This window comes from Mustela nivalis, assembly GCF_964662115.1.
Source record: "Mustela nivalis genome assembly, chromosome: 7".
NCBI lineage: Eukaryota > Metazoa > Chordata > Mammalia > Carnivora > Mustelidae > Mustela > Mustela nivalis.
In genome coordinates, this window is record NC_139026.1 from 41,204,284 (window position 1) to 41,225,416 (window position 21,133).

General features: G+C 35.1%; 1 protein-coding gene across 14 annotated transcripts in view; it reads left to right on the forward strand.

The window, feature by feature from the left end:
* Positions 1 to 21,133, forward strand: part of OSBPL8 (oxysterol binding protein like 8) — a 160,399-nt gene that overhangs the window by 41,900 nt on the left and 97,366 nt on the right. For all 14 annotated transcript variants that reach the window (XM_082740377.1, XM_082740371.1, XM_082740370.1 and 11 more), the window contains one exon: positions 5,834 to 5,942. In XM_082740377.1, the coding sequence (XP_082596503.1) occupies positions 5,901 to 5,942 (42 nt within the window). In that variant the 5' untranslated portion in view covers positions 5,834 to 5,900. The remainder of the gene's footprint in view (positions 1 to 5,833; positions 5,943 to 21,133) is intronic.

Consider the following 21,133-nt stretch of genomic DNA (forward strand, 5'->3'; position numbering starts at 1 on the left):
CCAGATCCAGACAGAAAAGCAATAGGAAAAAACTGCCCTTAAATAACATGTTAGACCAGATGGAATTAACAAACATAATCAGAAAATTACATCTAAAAGCAACAGAATGCACATTCTTCTCAAGTACACATGGAACATTCTCTAGAATAGGTTGTATGTTAAGCTACAAGTCTTTATTTTATTTTTTAAAAAATTTTTATTATTATGTTCAGTTAATCAGCATATACTACATCATTAGCAAATCAAGTCTTACTCTATTAAAGAGTATTGAAAGCATATCAAGCATCATTTTTACCACAATGGTTGAAAGCTAGAAATGAATTACTTGAAGAAAACTGGAAAATTTACAGATAGGTGGAGATTAAACAACATGCTTCTTAATAACCATATGAGTCAAGAAGAAATAAAAAATATCTCAAAACAAACAAAAATGGAAATATACCAGAATTTGTGGAATATATCAAAAGCCAGCCTGAGAGAGAAGTTTACAGTGATAAATGCTATAGCTCAAGAAACAAGAAAAATCTCATAACCTATCTTTACAGCTTGAGGAAATATAAAAAGAACAAACTAAGCCCAAAGTTAGTAGAAGGAAGGAAATAACAAAGATTAGAGCAGAAATAATGAAATAGAGACTAAAATGGCAGTAGAAAATATCAATGAACTAAGAGCTGATTCTTTGAAAAGATAAACAAAATTGGCAAGCTTTTAGCTAAAACTCACTAAGGGAATAAGAGGACTCATAAATAAATACAATAAAAAAATAAAAGAGGAGATACTAGAGCTGATACCAGAGAAATACAAAGGATCATCAGAAACTACTATGAAAAATTATAATTATCTGCCAACAAATTGGACAATCTAGAAGAAATGGGCAAATCTCTAGAAATATGCAAGCTATTCAGACTAAATCATGATGAAATAGAAAATTTGAACAGATCAATTACTAATAAGGAGATTGAATAAGCAATTTAAAAACTTATTTCAAGTGAGAATCCAAGGTCATGTAACTTTACTTGTATATTCTACCAAACATACCAAACAAACCAAACAAAGAAGAATTAATATCAATCCTTCTTAAACTCTTCCAAAGTATAAAAGAGGAGAAAACTCTTCCAGATTCATTTGACAAGGTCAGCATTTCCCTGATACCAAACCAGACAAGGATGTCACAAGAAAAAATTACAGGTTAATATCCCCGAGGAACATAGATGCAAAAATCCTGAAAAAAAAAAATAGCAAACTTAATTAAACAATACATCAAAGAGATCATACACCATGATCAAGTGAGTTTATTCCAGGGGTGAGAGGATGGTTCAACATCCACAAATCAGTCAATGTGGTATACTATATTAATAAACTACAGTATAAAAATCATCCGATTATATCCATAGATGCAGAAAAAGCATTTGACAAAGTTCAACATCTGTTTCATCTCAACAATGCAGGTAAGAGGGAATGTACCTCAGTATAGTAAAAGCCACATATGACAAGCCCACAGCGAACATCATATTTAGTGGTAAAAAACTGAAAGCTTTCCCGCTGAGGTCAGGTACAAGACAAGGATTCCCACTCTTGCCCTTTTATTCTGTATAGTTTGGGAAGATTCAGCTAATTGAAAATTTTATTGGGAGGAAGTCTTCATTTCCAGACAATGATGATTAAGGAAGGCGTAGCATTTAATCATAAATTGGGATAAGTCAGGAAAACATTCAGTCATCAAAAGCTACACATACAACAAACAGACACATACATGCACATCTGTGCTTCATATTAACCTCAGTGTAGAACCAACATAATACATGTAGGCATGAAAGCAGGGGGAAGAAATAGGGGAAATAAATGTGTGAACATTTATGATATTTTCCAATAGAGATAAAAGAGAAATAGGAGGGTAATTTTCAGGAAAGTAGAACTGAGAAAGGACTTTTTAACAATCAGGGAGGTTTGAGCATTATGGACAAGTAGAAGAACTGACAGGACAAATTCTTAGAGTTCTGTACTGTCATTAGATATTAGAAGAAAGTAGCTTGAAAATACAGGTAGAAAGCTTAATCACAGGAAAGATGGTGGCTGATAGAGAAGAAATTCAAACTGGGAGCTTTTAAAATTGCTCTTTTTTTTAAAAGTAGTTGTTTATGTTATTGAACGTTTCTTTGTTTTAGAAAAGATTCTGTATAGGTAACTTTAAACTTCAGTCAGAACTTAAGGATTTACAGAAGTTAGGCAGTTGGCAAAAAGGAGAAGCAGCGAAGTACTGGTGCAGATATGGTATGAGAGGTGGGTACAAACTGGAGAATGTTTCCCCTTGTAAAGTGGATGGCTGCTGCTTAGCTCTAATCAGTTATTGCTCAGTCTTCCAGTATTTTAGGACAAGTTATAAATCTACATTGTTATATGTGTAAGTTTTACTCTTAAAATATTGCTTGAAAAGAACCAAAATCACAGCCATTTGCCTTACATTTTGTGACCTGTTTTACACACTGAATTCCTTGTCATGTATGGTTTCATTACTATTTTGTTTACATAAAACTTTTGAGAGCTGCTTATTGCTAAAGTATAAATATAAGCACAATGGAACCAAATCTCCTCTTACAAAATTACTGCAAAGCCAAACACTGGTTTAAAAAATCATTTGAGAGGGCGCCTGGGTGGCTCAGTGGGTTAAGCCGCTGCCTTCAGCTCAGGTCATGATCTCAGGGTCCTGGGATCGAGCCCCGCATCGGGCTCTCTGCTCAGCAGGGAGCCTGCTTCCCTCTCTCTCTCTCTCTGCCTGCCTCTCCATCTACTTGTGATTTCTCTCTGTCAAATGAATAAATAAAATCTTTAAAATAAATAAATAAATAAATAAATAAATAAATAAATCATCTGAGAAATATATATATGCTCTTCACAGGCTAATAAACATTTGTCACATGCCTACTACTAAGAATAACATTCATGTCTTTAAAAATTAAATGTATTCAAGCACTTCTCATTTTGCTATCTTAAATTCAGTGTGCTATATTATATCCAACTGCTTGCTTAACATGCCCACTTGAATATCAAATAGACATCTCAAACTTAACATATCCCAAACTAAATATGTTTACCCCGACCAAGTACCTCCCCCATCAGACTTCCCTATCTCATCTGAATGGCCATCTTTTCAGTCATTCAGGCCAAAAATCTTTGTGATTATGGATTCCTTTTTCTTTCCCACTTCATAGTCAATCCTTCAGGAAATCCTGTTGCTTCTACTATCTAAATATATATAGAATTCTACTACTTCTGAGTATCTTTATGGCTGTCATTAAACCTAGTATCATTGTTTCTCTCCGGGATTATCACAATAGCTTCTTAACTGAATTCCCAATTCCTACCCTTCCCCCACTACTACAGTTATTGTCAACACAGAGAGAAACTTTAAAAATGTAAGTCAAATCATATTCCTTCCTCTGAACCCTCCAGTGATTTCTCATATTACTTAGAATTAAAGGCTAAGATCTACAGTGACCCACTGGACCCACTGGACCTACTGGATCTACTACTTTTGTTCCCTTAAGTGATCAGATCTCTTCCTACTCTTTCATTTCTTTGCTCATGTTGTTCTAGGCACATTGCTTTCTTGCTAATCCTTAAACTTCCAAGTTAGGCTCTTACGGCTTTTGCACTGGGTATTCCCTCTGACCTGAATATGCTTTTTCAGATATCTATAGGGCTAATTTCCTCCCTGCTTCAAATGTTTGATCAGATGTCATCTTTTCAATGAGACCTATCATGAACATGCTATATAAAATTGTAACCCTTTCCTCCCTGGTTTTTCTTAGTCTGCCTTATTTTTTTCTCATAACATCATGCCCTAACATAAAACCTTTTTTAAAAAATTTTACTTAGTTAACATACAGTGCAGTATTGGTTTCTAACATATGACTTTTAATTTATTGTATTTATTGTTTGTCTCTTCCTAGAATATAAGCTCCATGAGATTAGGGCTGTTTGTTTTGTTTATTGATGTATTTTATTATTTGAAAGATCCAGTTGGTTTTATTAAGTGATTAATGAATCAGGCAGCATCCCATCTAGCAAGTAGAGGGGAACTCCTTCACTTACATATTTTAAGTGCCTAATATGATGTCTAGGAATAAATAAACCCTTAAAATGGAATGGATAAGATGAAAAAAATTGGTAAAATACTTTTGAAGTTGAAGCTTCCTGTGGGTGTTTTATTATTATTATTTTTAGTTTTGCCAATTTCTAGAATAATGCCTGTCAGTATTCAAGTAAGAATTTTAGTGTGCATCTCAGACATAAGTAATTTTTATATGATCTGTTTTGGATCATTATTCATACAGGTAATTGAGGGGACATTCAGTGCAACAAGTGTTTATTAAATGCCTACCATGGACTAGCACTGGGTAGACAGATGTAGAATGCAGTCTTTATCCCTGAAGAGAATTAGATCATGAGAACAAATAATTACAATGCATTGTAATACATAAAGTAAGGAGGGATACCTAAGGTTTATAAATTGAAAGTCCACTTAGCTTGGGTTGATTGTATTGGTTATATCAAAGAAACCAAATGATAGCCCTCCAAAGCCCAAGTAAAAAGTATTATCCCTGGGGCGCCTGGGTGGCTCAGTGGATTAAGCCACTGCCTTCGGCTCAGGTCACCATCTCAGTGTCCTGGGATCAAGCCCCGCATCGGGCTCTCTGCTCAGCAGGGAGCCTGCTTCCCCCTCTGTCTCTGCCTGCCTCTCTGCCTACTTGTGATCTCTCTCTCTGTCAAATAAAATAGATAAAATCTTTTAAAAAAAAAAAAGTATTATCCCCACTGTTTATACTTCATTGTAGCCTTTTATATTTGCAGAAACAAGAAAATGTTTTTCAGACTTAAAGAAAGGACCAGAAGTTTGCTGACTTACTGATTTGGGTTTTGTTAGCGCTTTTAAGGAAGGATTATTAGAGAGGTTATTAGAGACATTTGAATATATATAGTTATTGTAAGAGTTCAGTTTGAAGAAGAAAAAGACTTGTTATAAAGACATGCTTCTAACACTTTCAAAATAAAAATATAAAAGTGATACATATTCATTGTAAAAATGGGAAGACACAAACACGAAGAGTATTTTATATATAATGTTCTATAATTTGCCATTTCCACCTAATTGGCCCTCATTTTAGTTTATATATAAAGCAAATACGTAAGAGTATGTAAAGACCTACCTGATTTTTAGAAGTTGCTACATGATACTCCATTTTATGTCTATAGTATAATTTAAGCAAACTCCTAATGATTGACATTAAAGTTTGAGTTTTCTCATCATTTCTATTACTTTGTTGGATGTGTTTGTATATCTTTGTGCATTTGTATAAACAAATACGGCATTATTATTAGCCTCAAAATTACTGGATTAAAGTATACATATTTTTTAATTGCCCTACCAAAAATTATTATAATTTATATTCTTCTCCCAAAGTATGTGAGAATACTTTGTCCTACATTCTTGCCAGTGTTGGCAATATTAGCATATTTGCCAATGTAATCATGAGAAAAAAGAACACTTATTTCCTTAATTGTAGGTAGATTTAAACATTTCACTTTGAACAGTCTCATATCTGTAACCTTGTTCTTGCTGTTCATTACTTGGTATATTTTCTTTTCTTCATTTTTTTTTTCTCTGAATCTTTACCATTCTTTAAGGCCCATGTTAAAATCTGTTTTCTCCATGATTGGATTTCTCAGTAACCTCATCCTAAAATGATTTCTTCCTCCTAATATACTTACTGATTTTTCCATTTCTCACAGTTTTATACTAGTCCTAATACATAGGATTTTTTTTTTCTTCCAGGATTTTCAAATTTACAGGATGGCTAAATATTAACAGAAAGAGAAGCATATACTTACCTTCTTTCACTATGGATGCAGGTTTGGCAGATGGAGAACCTGATCAAACTTCGGTGAGTGATTCAAGTGTAGCATAATAAGGTACTATCACCTACAGCTATGAAGTGTTTGATCTAAGCCATCATTTTATCTTTAAAAAAATGTATTTAAAACAAACCTAAAAATTTTTAAAGTAATTCTTTAACTCTTGCTGGTATGAAAATGACAGATATTTAAAGCTTGTTGAAGCAGAACACAGTCAGTTTTCTGATATTTCCATCCTATCTCCTTCTCTGCTTACTTGTATTAATTTGGTTCCAGCCCTTGGGATGATAAATTCTTTGGGATAATGCAGAGGCAAACTTTTCTATGTTTCATATTGCTATGGAATTATATTGAGATGTTTGTATATTTTAATTTAGTGAAAGCCCTTTGTTCAGACTCAGATTTAGGGACAGTCTAATGATTGATAGCAAAATGCTATTTTGCTTATTTGGGTTAAATTGTTCCCAGCTTTTTTTGAATTTCTGGTTCAGTCTTGTATTAGTTTCTTAAAGGGTCAAAGAAAGTTAAACTTTAAAATAACTTGTTAATAGAAAATAAAATGGGCATGGAAGTAATTTGGTTTACAAAGGTTATTGTCACAGCGATTATGAAAGGAAAACTGATGGTAGGTTATTTTATTTTCACTATGATTTCAACAAAAAGTTAAGATTAAAACCTTGTCTTAGAACATGTATACTTTGCCATAAATATCTTATTTAAGGTTAGTGGACTTAACTATTTTAGCTGAAATATTTTAAATCTCATTGATAATAAAAATGCCAATAATAACAATAGTTGCTATTCTCTAAGTGTGTGCTTTGTCAGACTGCCCTCACAACAGCCATTAAAGGTAGGTATTGTTTATTCTCACTTTTAAAGATAGAGAAAATGGTTCTGAGCTGAAGGTTAATTATCTTCTCTAAGAGCTCGCACAGCTTAAGGGGTGTTTCAGTACTTTGCCACTAATGTATTGGCTCTGTGCCTTTCTGAATAGAATTACTTAAAATTTACTGTTATCTTTTTTTTAAAGATTTTATTTATTTGATAGAGATCACAAGTAGGCAGAGGGGCAGGCAGAGAGAGAGAGGGGGGAAGCAGTCTCCCTAACGAGCAGAGAGCTCGATGTGGGGCTCAATGTGGGGCTCAATGTGGGGCTCAATCCCAGGACCCTGGTATCATGACCTGAGCCGAAGGCAGAGGCTTTAACCCATTGAGCCACCCAGGTGCCCCTCTTTTAAACTAATATCTAGACAGTATTAAATTCTATACCAGAGTATCTGTGATGTATTAATAAAATTTAATTCATTTTTTATTCTCAATCGTGCTGATATTTAGAGAGATTGGAGCAAGATATTTAAAAAGCAATGAGAACAGTTTTCTTTTTCTTGTTCCCTCAGTTTCTTTTTTGAAATATTGTAGCTTATTATAGAGTAAAAAATACCAAAAATTTCATTTGCACTACTCAAATATTATGTATTTGAAACTAATCTTGAGATCTACTTTCGAGTTACGTATTTATAAAATATCACCTTTGAACTGCACCGCCTAAGCTGGTTACTGTTTAGATCTAAGAGAAGTAGATAAGTACACGGGCTCTGTAAATGCACCGCCTAAGCTGGTTACTGTTTAGATCTAAGAGAAGTGGATAAGTACAGGGGCTCTGTAGACATTTAGCTACATATTAAAATCTAAGCTTTGTTGCTTAGTTGTATGACCTGGGTAGTTAATTAAATTCTCTAGGCTTTCAGTTTCTTCATCTATTATATAAAGTTAATAGTAATATCTACCTTCCAGAATTGTTTTGAGGTTTTGTTTTGTTTTTTAAGATTTTATTGATTTGTCAGAGAGAGAAAGGGAGAGAGAGCACAAGCAGGAGGAGCCACAGGCAGAGGGGGAAGCAGGTTCCCTGCTGAGTAGGAAGCCCAATGCCAGACCTGATCCCAGGAGCCTGGGATCCTGACCTGAGCCAAAAGCAGATGTTTAACTGATTAGGCCACCCAGGCTTCCCTGTTTTGAGTTTTGATTGTAATAATATATCTATAAAGTGCCTATTATAAAGCCACAGACATTATAAACATCCAGTAAATAAAAGCTATTACTATTATTATTGATATACCTAGCTGTATTAAGCTTTCTGTCCATAAAGATAAATAATTAGAAGGCAGGAGAGGCAGTAATACACATTGGAAAAAAGCCCTAGGCTATTCAGTAATTTTGGCTTTATACTTTCTCAGAATCTCAGTTTTTCTTCCTAAAATATTGAGGCAAATACTCTACTTCAATAAAAAACATAGGCAAGAATATTCCTTCTGAGTACTTGATAGCGTCAGTATGATCAAGAGAAACCAGAAAGTTCTTTGAAAATATGAAGTAGTGTGTCAACATGAGTTTGTAGTGTTTTTAAAAATGATCGCAGGTACTAGTTTTTAAGATATTAGTAGACTTTTAAAAATTGCTGCCTCTGTACAAAGTACTATGCCTGGTGAAGGGGATGCCAAGATATATACAATATATTCTGAATTAGGTTTACTTGGGGAAGAATAGAGAGATGGATAGATAAGGCAAAAACAGATTTACTCAGTGTTAACTGATGAACATAAAACAAGGCAAGATTTACAAGCCGTGAAGAGTGGGTGGTTGTTATATACTGGGGTAGTTAGAAGGGTTTTCTTAAGAGAACATGCACTTTGATTAGCACAGGTAAATAGTATAGGATTGAAAATGAGCAAGGAGAGTATTCTAGAAAGGGAGGATAACAAGAGGCAAAGCTAAATGAGGAGAATTAACTGCTTATGGCTTTTTTTTTTTTTTTAGAGAGAAATGAATTAGAAAAATTAAGGTAGATTAGAAGGTAGTGTTATTTACAGGAAAAATGATTCATGAGGCAGAAAGAGACCAAAATTGTAGGTTTTGAGTGCCATACCTGGGATTTTGAACTTGAATCTGAAAGCCATAGTATATCATTGAATATATTTATGTAGATCAATGAATCTGGAAGCAAAATATTAAATGAGTAAAAGATATTAAGAGACTATTATTGGAGTCTTGGTGTGAGATTGTTAAAGTTTGGACTCAGTATAACTGTCAGTGTCCATTAATTTAGTATTCTTCTTCCATAGGAGATTACTTTTTCTTTTTCTCTTCTTTTTTTTTTTTTTAAGTTGGCTCCATACCCAGCAGGCGCTTGAACTCACAACCCTGAGATCAAGACCTAAACTGAAATCAGGAGTTGGACACTTAACCCGTTGAGCCACCCAAGCGACTTTACTTTTTCTTTTAAAAAAATTCCTTTGCCCATTTACTATTCCAGTTGTGTATAGTTTAGTTTTTGTGGTAGTGTTGTCTTAATTAGTAAATATTGAAAAAATACGGATTGAGTCTCTGAACATGGAACCTACTATATTTCAGGACACAAGTATACATTTAATATGTATCTTATGATAGTTTTTAAAAGTCCAGAACTTAGACCACTTTAGCAGTTAACCACTAAGAAATGCTTAAAGTGTAGGAGTTAAATTTTTATTAATAGATTGAGGTAGACTATGTGAAGCTTTTTTTTTTTTTTTAATTCAAAACCTGAATAGGTTTTTCACCTATTCATTGTATTTTTTAAAAATATTTTATATATTATTTCTGTTGCTGGAAGAAACCTTCTTTTAGAAGGTCTGTTAGAGGTAAAAATCTTTTGTATTATAAGTGAATTATATAACTGACTTCAGAAGAGAACATAGTTTTTAAAATACTCGTGAATCTTTTGTATTATAAGACGCTCTCAATTGAAGTAATCTTTCTTAAGATTCTGATGTAAATGGGGTACTTTGAATCAAAGAATTTCTGAAATATAAGGAAATGCAAAGATAATTTAGTTCAGTAATTCTTAGAATGTAGTAAATGAGTGTCTTTCTCATGGGCCTAGAGATTATCCAACTTCCTGAAACTTCTATTTTTACATACTTACTAGGTGGTTTTTTTCGTGTTTACTGTGATTTGGTGTTCATAAAGTAAAATTGGTATGTTACTAGACTTCACCAAGAGCTTTAAATCCTATTCTAAGAAATGTGGCTACTATATATAATATTTGGCAACATTGTATAGCTTGTGTATTTTGCCATGCCAGTTAATGGAATTGCCCCAGTGTTTGGTAACATTAAGTATTATTTTGAGTGGTCCTAAATTATGTAAATTCTTAGGTTGCAGAGATCTTCTAATGTAAAATAATGAAACAACTAGAAATTTTAGTCACCAATTTGTTACCTACATATTTGTTCTCTCTTATATTAAAAGAGTTCTTTCTTTCTAATAGCTACTTCTAACTATAAGAATTTATATTTTAATCACATTTAAGAGTGGTGCTATCTTTCTTGAACTTTTTATTATGGAAAATTTCAATATATTTTTAAAAAGATGGACTAGTATAGTGAATCATCATGTGCTTATCACTTGTTCTCAACAATTAACAATTCAGGTCAGTGTTGTATCATCTGTAGTCCCACCTTCCCATCTCATGTTTTTTTGGAGCAAATCCTGGATAAATCATTTTGTTTGTAAGTATTTCTGTAAATATCTCTAAAATATAAAGACTTTTCTTTAAACTTCAACCATAGATATCATTAGTATCCTAAAAACAAGTAATTCTTTAATCAAATAACTAGTCAATGCTTAAATTTCCCTGATTGTCTCATAAATATTATTTTCTTATAATCCTTATGTTGGCCTTGGTTGATAAGTCATTGAGGCCTTTTTTTAATCTTTTAAGTCTCTCTCGTATCTGTTTTTAATTTTTCCTTTTCAGTTTATTGAAATAAATAAGAGAGTTCATCCTATAAAATTTCCCACAGTCTGGATTTTCCCCCATGGTGATTATTTAATGAGTTCTTCAGTCACTTAAATTTCTCACAAGTTGGTCAGAGTTAGACTTGCTCAGACTCTTTTTTGACAAGTATACTTATTGAGGGTGTTGTGTATTACCATCGGAGACATATAATATCTGTCTCTCTTCTTGTGGTAATAGCAGCCATGGATGATCAATTGCCTAGATATGTTAATTCACTGGTGGTATAAATTAACGTCCTAACTGGCTTACACAAATGGGGACTGGAGAGAATAACTGTGACTAGTCCTTACCTTTCACACGAACCAGCCCACCTTTTATCTTTTAAACTATTAATCATTTTGCCATTTTACAACTTTGTTGAATCTTCTACTAAAGGGAGACAGTTTTTAAAAGGATAAAGCAATTTGACAAATATGCTTTATGCTTTATTACCATCTTTAACTTATGAACACTACAAGTTAGTAGTATTTCAGTATTTGTAATATTTGCACTTCCAAGTGGGAAAATACCACTCAGTTATTTCTTACTGTAAGGGTACTTAGATTCTATCTTATTATAGTTTCATTTATTTGACTTGTTAAATGTTCTTAGAAGCTTATTCAAGCTTATTATTCAAGAAGCTTGAATAATATAACGTAAAAAATTTGCAGATATATAATGGGACTCTAATCAACTCTAATGGGAGTTGAAAATAGCTTTTTTTAATTGAGATTTTATTTGAGAGAAAGAGAGTGTGAACAGGGGGAGTAGCCTAGGGAGAGGGAAAAGCAGCAGGGAGCCTGACTTGGGACTCGATGCCAGGACCCTGATATCATGACCTGAGCTGAAGGCAGATGCTTAATTGACTGAGCCACCCAGTTGCACAAGAGTTAGCTTTGAAAAAGAAAAATAACCAGTGATTTACACAGTCCATCGGCAAAATTCTAAGCCAGAAATCTTTGGTATTTCCATTATGCTTGGAAAGCTTCTTCAGTAAATGGTATTCGATGTTATTTGCCTCTTTTCTCATTCTCTCATGAGTGTACAGTGCACTATTCCAGAGACTACCTGAGGTGCTGATGTCATCAATCTACTGGCTAATGGAGTGTGTGCTTGTGTATTCTTTTGTTTTCAAGTTTCCTTAGTTTAGTTTTTTCCTAAGCAATGCTTTTTTATTTAAATAAACTCTATTTTTTAGAATAGTTTTAGGCATAGAAAAAAAATTCTAGAGTTCCCATATACTTTTTACTCAAATTCCCTTACTATTAACACATTTATGGTACATTTGGTATAATTAATGAGTCTAGGTTGATAACACTATTAACTAAAGTCCATACTCAATTCAGATTTCCTTAGTTTTTACCTGTTGTCCTTTTCTGTTCTAGTATCCTATCTGGAATAGCACATTACATTTAGTAGTCATGTTTCCTTTTGGTCCTCTTGACTGTGATTTCCTTGTTTTTGATGGCCTTGATAATTTTGAGAAGTACTGGTTAGATATTTTGCACAATGTCCTTCAGTTGAGATTTGTCTGTTTTTCTCTGGTCCTTATGGGTTTTGGGGAAGAGACCACAAAAGTAAAATGCCATTTCATCACATCATTGCCAAGTGTATATACTGTCAACCTGACTTGTCATTTCTGATGTTGATTTTGATTATGTGGCTGAAATAGTGAGTTTCTCATTTTTAATTTATAATAGGGCAAATAGCAGTAGGTATAATCCCCAGTAAAGAATAGTTCTTTGCAGTCTTCAGTAATTTCTGGGACAGTGAAGGGATCTGGAGGCCCAAAGTTTGAAAATTCCTCAAGCCTTTAGTAATTAACACTTTAAAAAAGAATAACTTATAGCTACCTGATATGAAAAGAGGGATCCAGAAGGTGACGGGGTGGGGGCAGGGTAGAAAGAAGAAATGACAGGGCCTTCAGGAATGAGGGAGTGATAATCACAATAAAATTTAACTATTAAAAAATTGTAATATAGCGCTAGCATTATGATCTGTATCTTTCAAGCAGTTTTTGTTTTTGTTTTGTTTCTGTTTTCATTTTGACATTTACAGATACTGGTTGAATGCTTACCTATTTTGTCTTTAAGAGTTTTAATGTTTTGTCTGATTCATCTGCAAATAATAGTTTATTTCTTTCCAGTCCTTATACAGTTAGGACTATTGTTCTGTGTATGTATGCCTGCAGGTGAAAGTTGATGGAATGGTTATAATGTTTTATATTTTTTCAGATTAATCTGTTTTTTTATAATTTTCAAAATCATTTAAGATTTATTATTTTGTTACTTTTTGGAATACATTGTGCCCTATTTAAGGGGTCTCCTCTTTGGGGAATGTGGCGCTTTTGTTTCTGTTTTTTATCTCTTGTGTTTTCCTTCTTTTCTTTTCATTATGCCTTGTTGAATTCCTTCATCACTCTTCCTGCTTACTAATTTATTTATTATATTTGTTTTGCTTGTCAATCCTGCTATATACCTTGTTTCATCATAATATTTTTATACTCATTATTACTAGCTGCTTTTCTGTGAATGTTTGGTTATAATTCATTTTTACAATATCCTCTCATCTTTTTGAGCATATTACCATTATTTTAAGTTTTTGATGGGTTTGGTTCACTAATTAGTTCTCCAGTTGAGACTCTTCAGTTTTTCTTTCATAGCATTTGGACTCCTTAGGATATTAATTATTTTTGTTTATGAGTTTTTACTTCCTTGGGAATAATATTCTCTTGGGAATATTCATTGCTTTGTCTGATTGATACTGTCCTAGATAGAAGAGAAAGCACCTAGGGGCTCTTTCAGCTGATCTAGGGAATATATGTTGTAGAGTAGAAGAATCTCTTAAAATCATTGCTTCATCATTTTCCACTTGCCCTCGCACCAATATATTTATGTTTCTTAGGGGATTTTTCTGTGTATTTTCTCTGAGCATAGCTCATAGTCACAAGCTGCCTCTCTAGTTGTAATCACTTAGCTCATTTGGGGAAAGGAGCAGTGAGAGATAGTGGCCAACCTCCTTTCCTGCAATACTGCAGCTGGACATATGCACAGTTCTGTTCTGTTCTATTCTATTTATTTTTAAATAGTGGAGCCTAGTGTGGGACTTGAACTCATGACTCAGATCAAAACCTGAGCTGAGATAAAGATCAGATCATTAATCTACTGAGCCACCCACAGTTTAAAAACAAAGTGTTTAAAATGGTGTTTAATGTTTCTAGTTGGTATTAAATCATGTTCTACCCTGGTACTGAGGACATGGTGGGCAGTGATCTGTCCAGTATTGCCAAGAAACAAGGGCACAGAAAGATGACTTCCAACTCTCCCTCCTATCCTCAGGCCTTTTCTCCATCTGTGGTACTATACTTGTTCTAGTCTAAGGTTGCCTGCCATACATCCATCTGTAAAGATAAGTTCAGGGAGAGTATTAGTTATTTAACTAGTAAATAAATCAGTTCCCATTTGGAAAAGAAGCTGGTTACTTTCTTTTTGGCTTTGTGTTCTCTGTATGTAGAATAGCTATGGTGGTGAGTGAGAGGGGACTAAAAAAATCAAAAGAACAGCAGCATTGTTTTTAACAGTTCATTCCTATTAAGACCTTTGGCTGCTGTGACATGCCCATAGTTTAAAAAACAAAAGTAGAACTATTAAGCACTTAACTTGCTAGTAAATAGGTTATCCAATAGAGAGCTATTTGTTTTGCTGAACTAGACTTGAGGAAAAACAAGTTTCAAATTTTGTTATTTCTTTTAATGTCCATAAATAATGCAATCATTCAGTTTTTAAAAGTATGGATTGAAGATTTTTTATGAACATTTTTACTTGGTGTTTCTCCTGTTTTAAAACATGTGGGTGCTTCTGTAAGCAGAATTATCATTAAAGCCACTGCTCTACATTTAACCTTTTTTTTTTTCCTGAAGATTTTATTTATTTGAGAGAGAGCAAGTGCACGTGCCAGTGCTTAAGCAGTGGGAAGGGTAGAAGGAGAAACCGACCCCCCAACTGAGCAGGGAGGCCCCATATAGAGCTCTATGCCAGGATCCCAGGATCATGACCTGGCAATCTCTTAACAGACTGAGCCACTCAGGTGGCTCATACATTTAACTCTTACTTAAATTTTTTCTTGTATTTTTTTTTAGAAAATAAAATGTATCCTATCAAACCTCAGATTAGAATGTGAAGGATTAGAATTTTAGCATGTTAGAGATACATTAGCCTAGGTGACTCGGTCAGTTAAGTGTCTGCCTTTGGCTCAGGTCATGAAGCCAGCCAGGGTCCTGGGATTGAGTCCTGCCTTGGGCTCCCTCTGCCTCTCCCTCTGCCTCTTCTCTCTGCTTGTGCATGCTCTCTCAAATATATAAATAAAAAGTCTCCCCCCACCCCAAGAAAATAAAACTATAAGAAATTAATAGCAACTAACATTTGTTAAATTTCTGTTCTGTGCCAGAAGCTATTGCTAGTGCTTTTCAGGTAAACTTACATAATTTTCTAATAACCTTATGAGATAGCATTATTACCCTCATTTAATGTGGGTATTAATTTAATACCTCATTTAACAAAAGAGAACACAGAAATAAGTAAGTTGCCCAGGGTCATACAACTAGTAAGTGGCAGAACTGAGATACATTTGGCTCCATAAGCCAAGCTTTAATTATTTTCCTATACTGCATCTCAACCAAGTTAGAATCAGAATATACAGATCCTTGAATACAATTTCTATAGTTTGAAATTATTGTTTTTAAGGTAATGTCAGACTATTGAATTTTTTTGTTCTTGTTTTTTGGAGCAAAACCTGTTTAGAATTGTGACTTGGGAAAATCATTTTGCAAAATTATGGGATATTGCAGGGACAACCAGCTAAACATTATAGAGCTATCTCTGAGGTGTCTTGAAAAATCCCAGTACCTATGTTGCACCCCTGTTCATTTGAATTAGAGTCTCAGAGAGTGAGATGCAGATATTAGTACTCTTTAAAAGTCTCCCAGTTGATTTTTGGCCAAAGTTGAGAACTATAAAAATAGAGGTGGTTAGCCCAGGGAATAAGTTAGCATGCAGTTGTGTCATCTAGGTAGAAGGCATTTAAAACCTATAGGGTAATAGTAGCTGAATAGAAAATATGTCCCTTTTGGATTTTGCTTTTTTTCACTAGATTTTTAGAATTAGGTAATTCCATATTTGGGTTAATTTATTAGTATGGAGAACAAACAAACAAACAAATATATTTTTGCACACTTACTGTGTGTCCTGATCTCAGGTCGGTGTCTCACATACTTTCTCATTTAATTTCCGTAGTACTGTGGGGTAGATGTTTACTCTGTTTTTAAAGATGAAGAAACTGAGACTCTGAGGAAGTTAGTAATTTTTTCTAAGATCACATAGCTAATCAGTGGGTCATGTTAGGATTTAAATACATGTGCTCTAATTTTGTTTCTCTTGTCATTGAATGTAAAGGCTAACGTTTTTATTTTAAATTGATCTATGTCAGACACAGCCTTTTATTTTTTATTTTTTTTTTAAAGATTTTATTTTATTTATTTGACAGACAGAGATCACAAGTAGGCAGAGAGAAAGAGAGGGAGAAGCAGACTCTCCGCTGAGCAGAGAGTCCGACGCGGGGCTCGATCCCAGGACCCTGGGATCATGACCTGAGCCGAAGGCAGAGGCTTTAACCCACTGAGCCACCCAGGCGCCCCTTAGACACAGCCTTTTAAAATTTTTGTGTGCATTACCTAGTATAATGTGTACTTGAAAAAGTATGTGATACATGATCTATTTTTATTTAACTCAAAGCTTTGTTCCCCTGTAACTAATTTTGATTTTTCTATCTGGAGTGAATATTTTGGTATTTAGGCAGTATACAATTGAAGAACAGTTGTTAACTGCATTTTTATGTGTAGTAGATATTGTAAGGGCCTATTCAGCCAGAGCAGCCCCACCCTGGTTAAATAGCCATTTTGTTGTTTATGCAGTAAAACTTAAATTGACTCTGCCCCCCCCCCCCCCCCCCCCCCCCGCAGAGGAACTTACTTAAAAGCAAGTCGGGGGAAACCAGTCCCAGGTGCAGAGCCCAAATACAAGGGTGGGTCAGGTCAGGTGGAGATAACGTCCGAATGCAGGGATGAGTACAGGGATGAGTCGGCTCAGGTAGAGACATCCAATCAGTAAAGCTTGCATACTGTCTCCTTGCCTACCAAGGAGTGTGGGCCCCGCCTTTTGGGCGCCAATTCTGACTAAGGTGATAGGCTAGTTCAAATAGCTACTATGGGGTGAATTATAATTCAGTTGGCCACCCATGTGTGACCTAGCATGACTGTGCAGCTTTCTCTGTGTGTTACAATCTCATTCACCACCTGTGGGGGGCCAGGCCCAACCATATGGCCTTTGCTTTATAAACGTTAGTCTGTGAGGCAGGGAGGGGTCGCCCTCTCTGTAATGGGCGGCCTGGACTGGTCTGTTTGATGGTTGGTTTGATTCTTGATGCTTGGTGCGAAATAAAGCTTTGCTTGACCTTTGCTTTGTATCAGTCTCGCTCCTTTGACCATTGACCCATTATTGGGGGACCCAACAGATATTATGAGTCATGGAAGTTGATGTTTCCAATATTAGCAGTCTTTCCTCTGGCTTGATACTGAACAACGTGATATGCTCATCAGTGATTTGTTAGAAATTGAACTCTAGATGGAAAGAGGCTATTTGTTATACAGCCCTTATGTCTTAATTCAGATCCTGGTCATGATTCAATATAGAATGTGGGTGTATGTATCTGTGTAAGGAATTGACCAGAATAAAATTCCAAGTAACATAAACTCTTACTTGAGTTATTTAAGTAGGTCATAAGATTAAGCATCATACATTGAAATATTTTTGTATACAAGCTTATTGTCATCCCTAGCATGATTGTGATGTGATTACATGGTTTCTTTATGCTTATCAGGTGACAAAGTATGGTTAGGTCAAATATAGGGGAGAATGTTAATGAGGTCAAAGGCCAAGATTTAATTCTTGTTTCATAACCACAGACTTCACCAGCAGTCTCACCAGATGCATGACATTAGTTACAACTGACAAAGTCAGTTTTGAATTTTCCTTGTGTATGAAGTCCTTGATGAAGGAGGTTGCTTTCATTGTAACAAGAGACCACCATTACCAGAAGAAATAGAACTTATGCTTCATTACCAAAGACAGGTGGTAAATCTGTAACAGTGTTATTTATAAAGGACAGAATTATTTAAGAGAAATAATGGAATTCCTAACAAAGGACTTTGGGCATATGATAGCCAGAGACTAAAAGTGGAAGAAAATATGAATATGCTTTACATTACAGCTTAAGATGTTCTCAGGTTTTGAGGTAATTTTCTATGTTGAATTGTTATTATAACAGAATTTTAGGACTTTAACAGACCTTGTGAGCAAATAAAAAAGCTGAATTCGAGATATTTATTCAGGTTTACCCAGGAAATATTGAGAGACCTAGGCTTAGAACTCAGATTTCAGAATTCAAGTCCATATTAGTTCTTTGTGTATCTATGTGAAGCATGCAGAATGTTAAGGTTTGGAAATTATAGAGATGAATAAGACTTTTTTTGCTGTTAGAGAATTTAAGCCAATTCATTTCATAAACAGGAACTCAGCAAACTACATTTAAGAAATTCTTTGCTAGGTATTAGAGTTATAATAATGACTAAACCTTCTTTTTTCCTTCGTGCATTTGTCATTCAGTATTTGTTGATTGCCTCCCAAGTGCCAGGCTCTGTTCTAGTCTAAAGGGATACAACAGTGACCAAAACAAACTTAAGTTCCTACTTCAGTAGAGCTAACATTCTAGTGGAGGAAGAAAAAAAAAACAACAACATAAATATATACTGTTAAGTGATGATTGTTGTGATGAAAAATAAAGCAGGGTAAGATGGATAGAGAATCTAGGGGATGGGTGTTGCTATTTTCTGAGAATACTGTGGAAATCTTCTGATGAAGTTACTTTTTTATTTTTTTTAAGAGTGTGGATGGGTCAGAGGGAAAGACTTTTTTTTTTTTTTAAAGATTTCATTTATTGGAGAGAGAAAAAGAGAGAGAGAACATGAGCAGGAGTGTAGAGGGAGAGGGAGAAGCAGACTCCCTGCTGCAGGGAGACCAACACATAACTCCTACGATCCTGAGATCATGACCTTAGCCCAAGGCAGACACGTAACCAACTGAGCGACCCAGGCACTGAGAGAGAAAGAGGGAGAGAGAGAGAGAATCTTAAGCAGAATCTTTTTTTTTTTTTTTTTCAAAGATTCCATTTATTTATTTGACAGAGAGAAATCACAAGTAGGCAGAGAGAGAGAGAGAGAGAGGAGGAAGCAGGCTCCCCACTGAGCAGAGAGCCCGATGCGGGACTCGATCCCAGGACCCTGAGATCATGACCTGAGCCGAAGGCAGCGGCCCAACCACTGAGCCACCCAGGCGCCCCTCTTAAGCAGAATCTTAAGAGAATCTTAACCCCACATGGCGCTCCATCTCACGACCCTAAGATGATGACCTGAGCTGAAATCAAGAGTCAAGATGCTTAACTGACTGAGTCACGCAGGTGCCCTTGATGAAGTTACTTTTGAACAGAGTCCTAAAGGATAATTGCCATTGTGGAGCTTGCAGGTCAATTAGGCAGGCTGTGGTGCTTCTGCTGTAAGTGTTGAGATTTGTGGGGAAGGTGAATTAGGTGTCTTTCACCTCCTCACTCAGGAAAATGGTGGTGTGCTGCAGTGGCACTGTCTCTAGAGCACATGGAACTCTGTGGGCTCTCCCCTGCAGTTCTGCCTGATAGAAGGGTGCAGTGACAACACAGATATAGTATCCCTTTGTTTTTGCCTGGTGTGGGAGGTCAGGAAATCCCTCACGGAGGATGTGATACTTTATCTGAGATAAGAAGAATGAGTGCAGCAGGATGGTGACTGGAAACCTTTAAGGAGCGGAAGCTCAGGAGAGGTTTAGGAGGGAAACTAATTTGAGGAGTTGTTGGTGAATAGACCCCATTTAAAAATTAAGCCTATGGAATCATCTTTTGGAAAGCATGTTGAATGGGAACAAAAGAGATTCTAAGATACAACTTGGAGGGCAGGGGCAGATGGGAAAGGGAGCCAAGCAACAAGAGGGAAGAAGGAAAAAGAGAGAAAATAGCTTGGAAACTAGGGAAGGGGAGAGACTTTGAGAAAAGGAATGATCTGTGATGGCTAGTCCTAAAGAGTGATCAGTGAGGTTTAGCAGGGAATGGTAAGATTGGTTAGACTTGAAATGTTTAATAGTATAGCCACTTATGTTTAAATTAAATAAATTCAGTGCCTCAGTTTTCAGTAGCCACATTTCAAGAATTTAACAGCTACATGTAGTTAGTAGCTACTCTATTGGATATTGTAGATATAAACTATTTCATTGAAGAAATTGAAGAAAGTTCATTTGGTAGCAGAGTACTAGCATCATTGAAGAAAGTTCTATTTGGTAGCAGAGTACTAGACCATTATAATATTAGGGAAAAGTTAAATGAAAATTTTTTTTCCTCATTTGTGATAGCAATAGAGAAAATACTATGAGACAACTAATTATGTTGATGAAGAACTGATATTAGGGAGTCAGAGTTTTATCTTAAACTGTGATAGCAGAATTGGCAATTTGAGCTGATTCTTCAGGGTCAGGGAACTTTCAAGCTATTGAACAGGGAAGCAAAAAGAAAGGGAGAGAATTGCAAATCACTCTGAGCATAATCAATTTTACTAGACAGAGAATTTAGGTAAATTGCAAAGCTATCTTATGGGGGATCAGAACACCCTGTGGCATGAATAATTGGCCCATGCTGTAGAAAATTTCAGTATCGGGTTTGGCACTTATTTTTTAAAGAATGGGTACTATCAAATGTTTTTAAATGGAGGAGTAACATGGCCAGTGTGATAGTTTATGGAATTAATTTGCTAAATTAAATTCTTGGTTTTTTCTTAGTCTTTGTTATTTGTGCACTGCTAAGTAATCCTACCTATGTCTGCATATTGCTTTTTAAAAAAATCTACAAAGTACACTTACGTAAACTGTACCACTCATGTAAACTGTTGTTAAGCCTCACAATGATTCTGGAAAGTTGTAACATTTATAATTATGTATTCACAGAGAAGAAAATCTCAGAGTTCAATAACTTGATAATGATGGTGCTAGCTCAAAGGAGGAGTAATATTGGTTGAACAAGATAACTTACCTCAATGTCATATAAATTGCTATTACAGTACATACAGTCTTCAATATATGGTCATCTTGTTGGCAGTAGGAACCATGTCTTTATTGTGTTTTTGAATTCTAGTACCTAGCAGAGTAAATGAATGAGTGAGGTGAAATGTAATGCAGGGACATTTATTGAAAGGGGAGATGAGAAATGAAGTGATGTGGG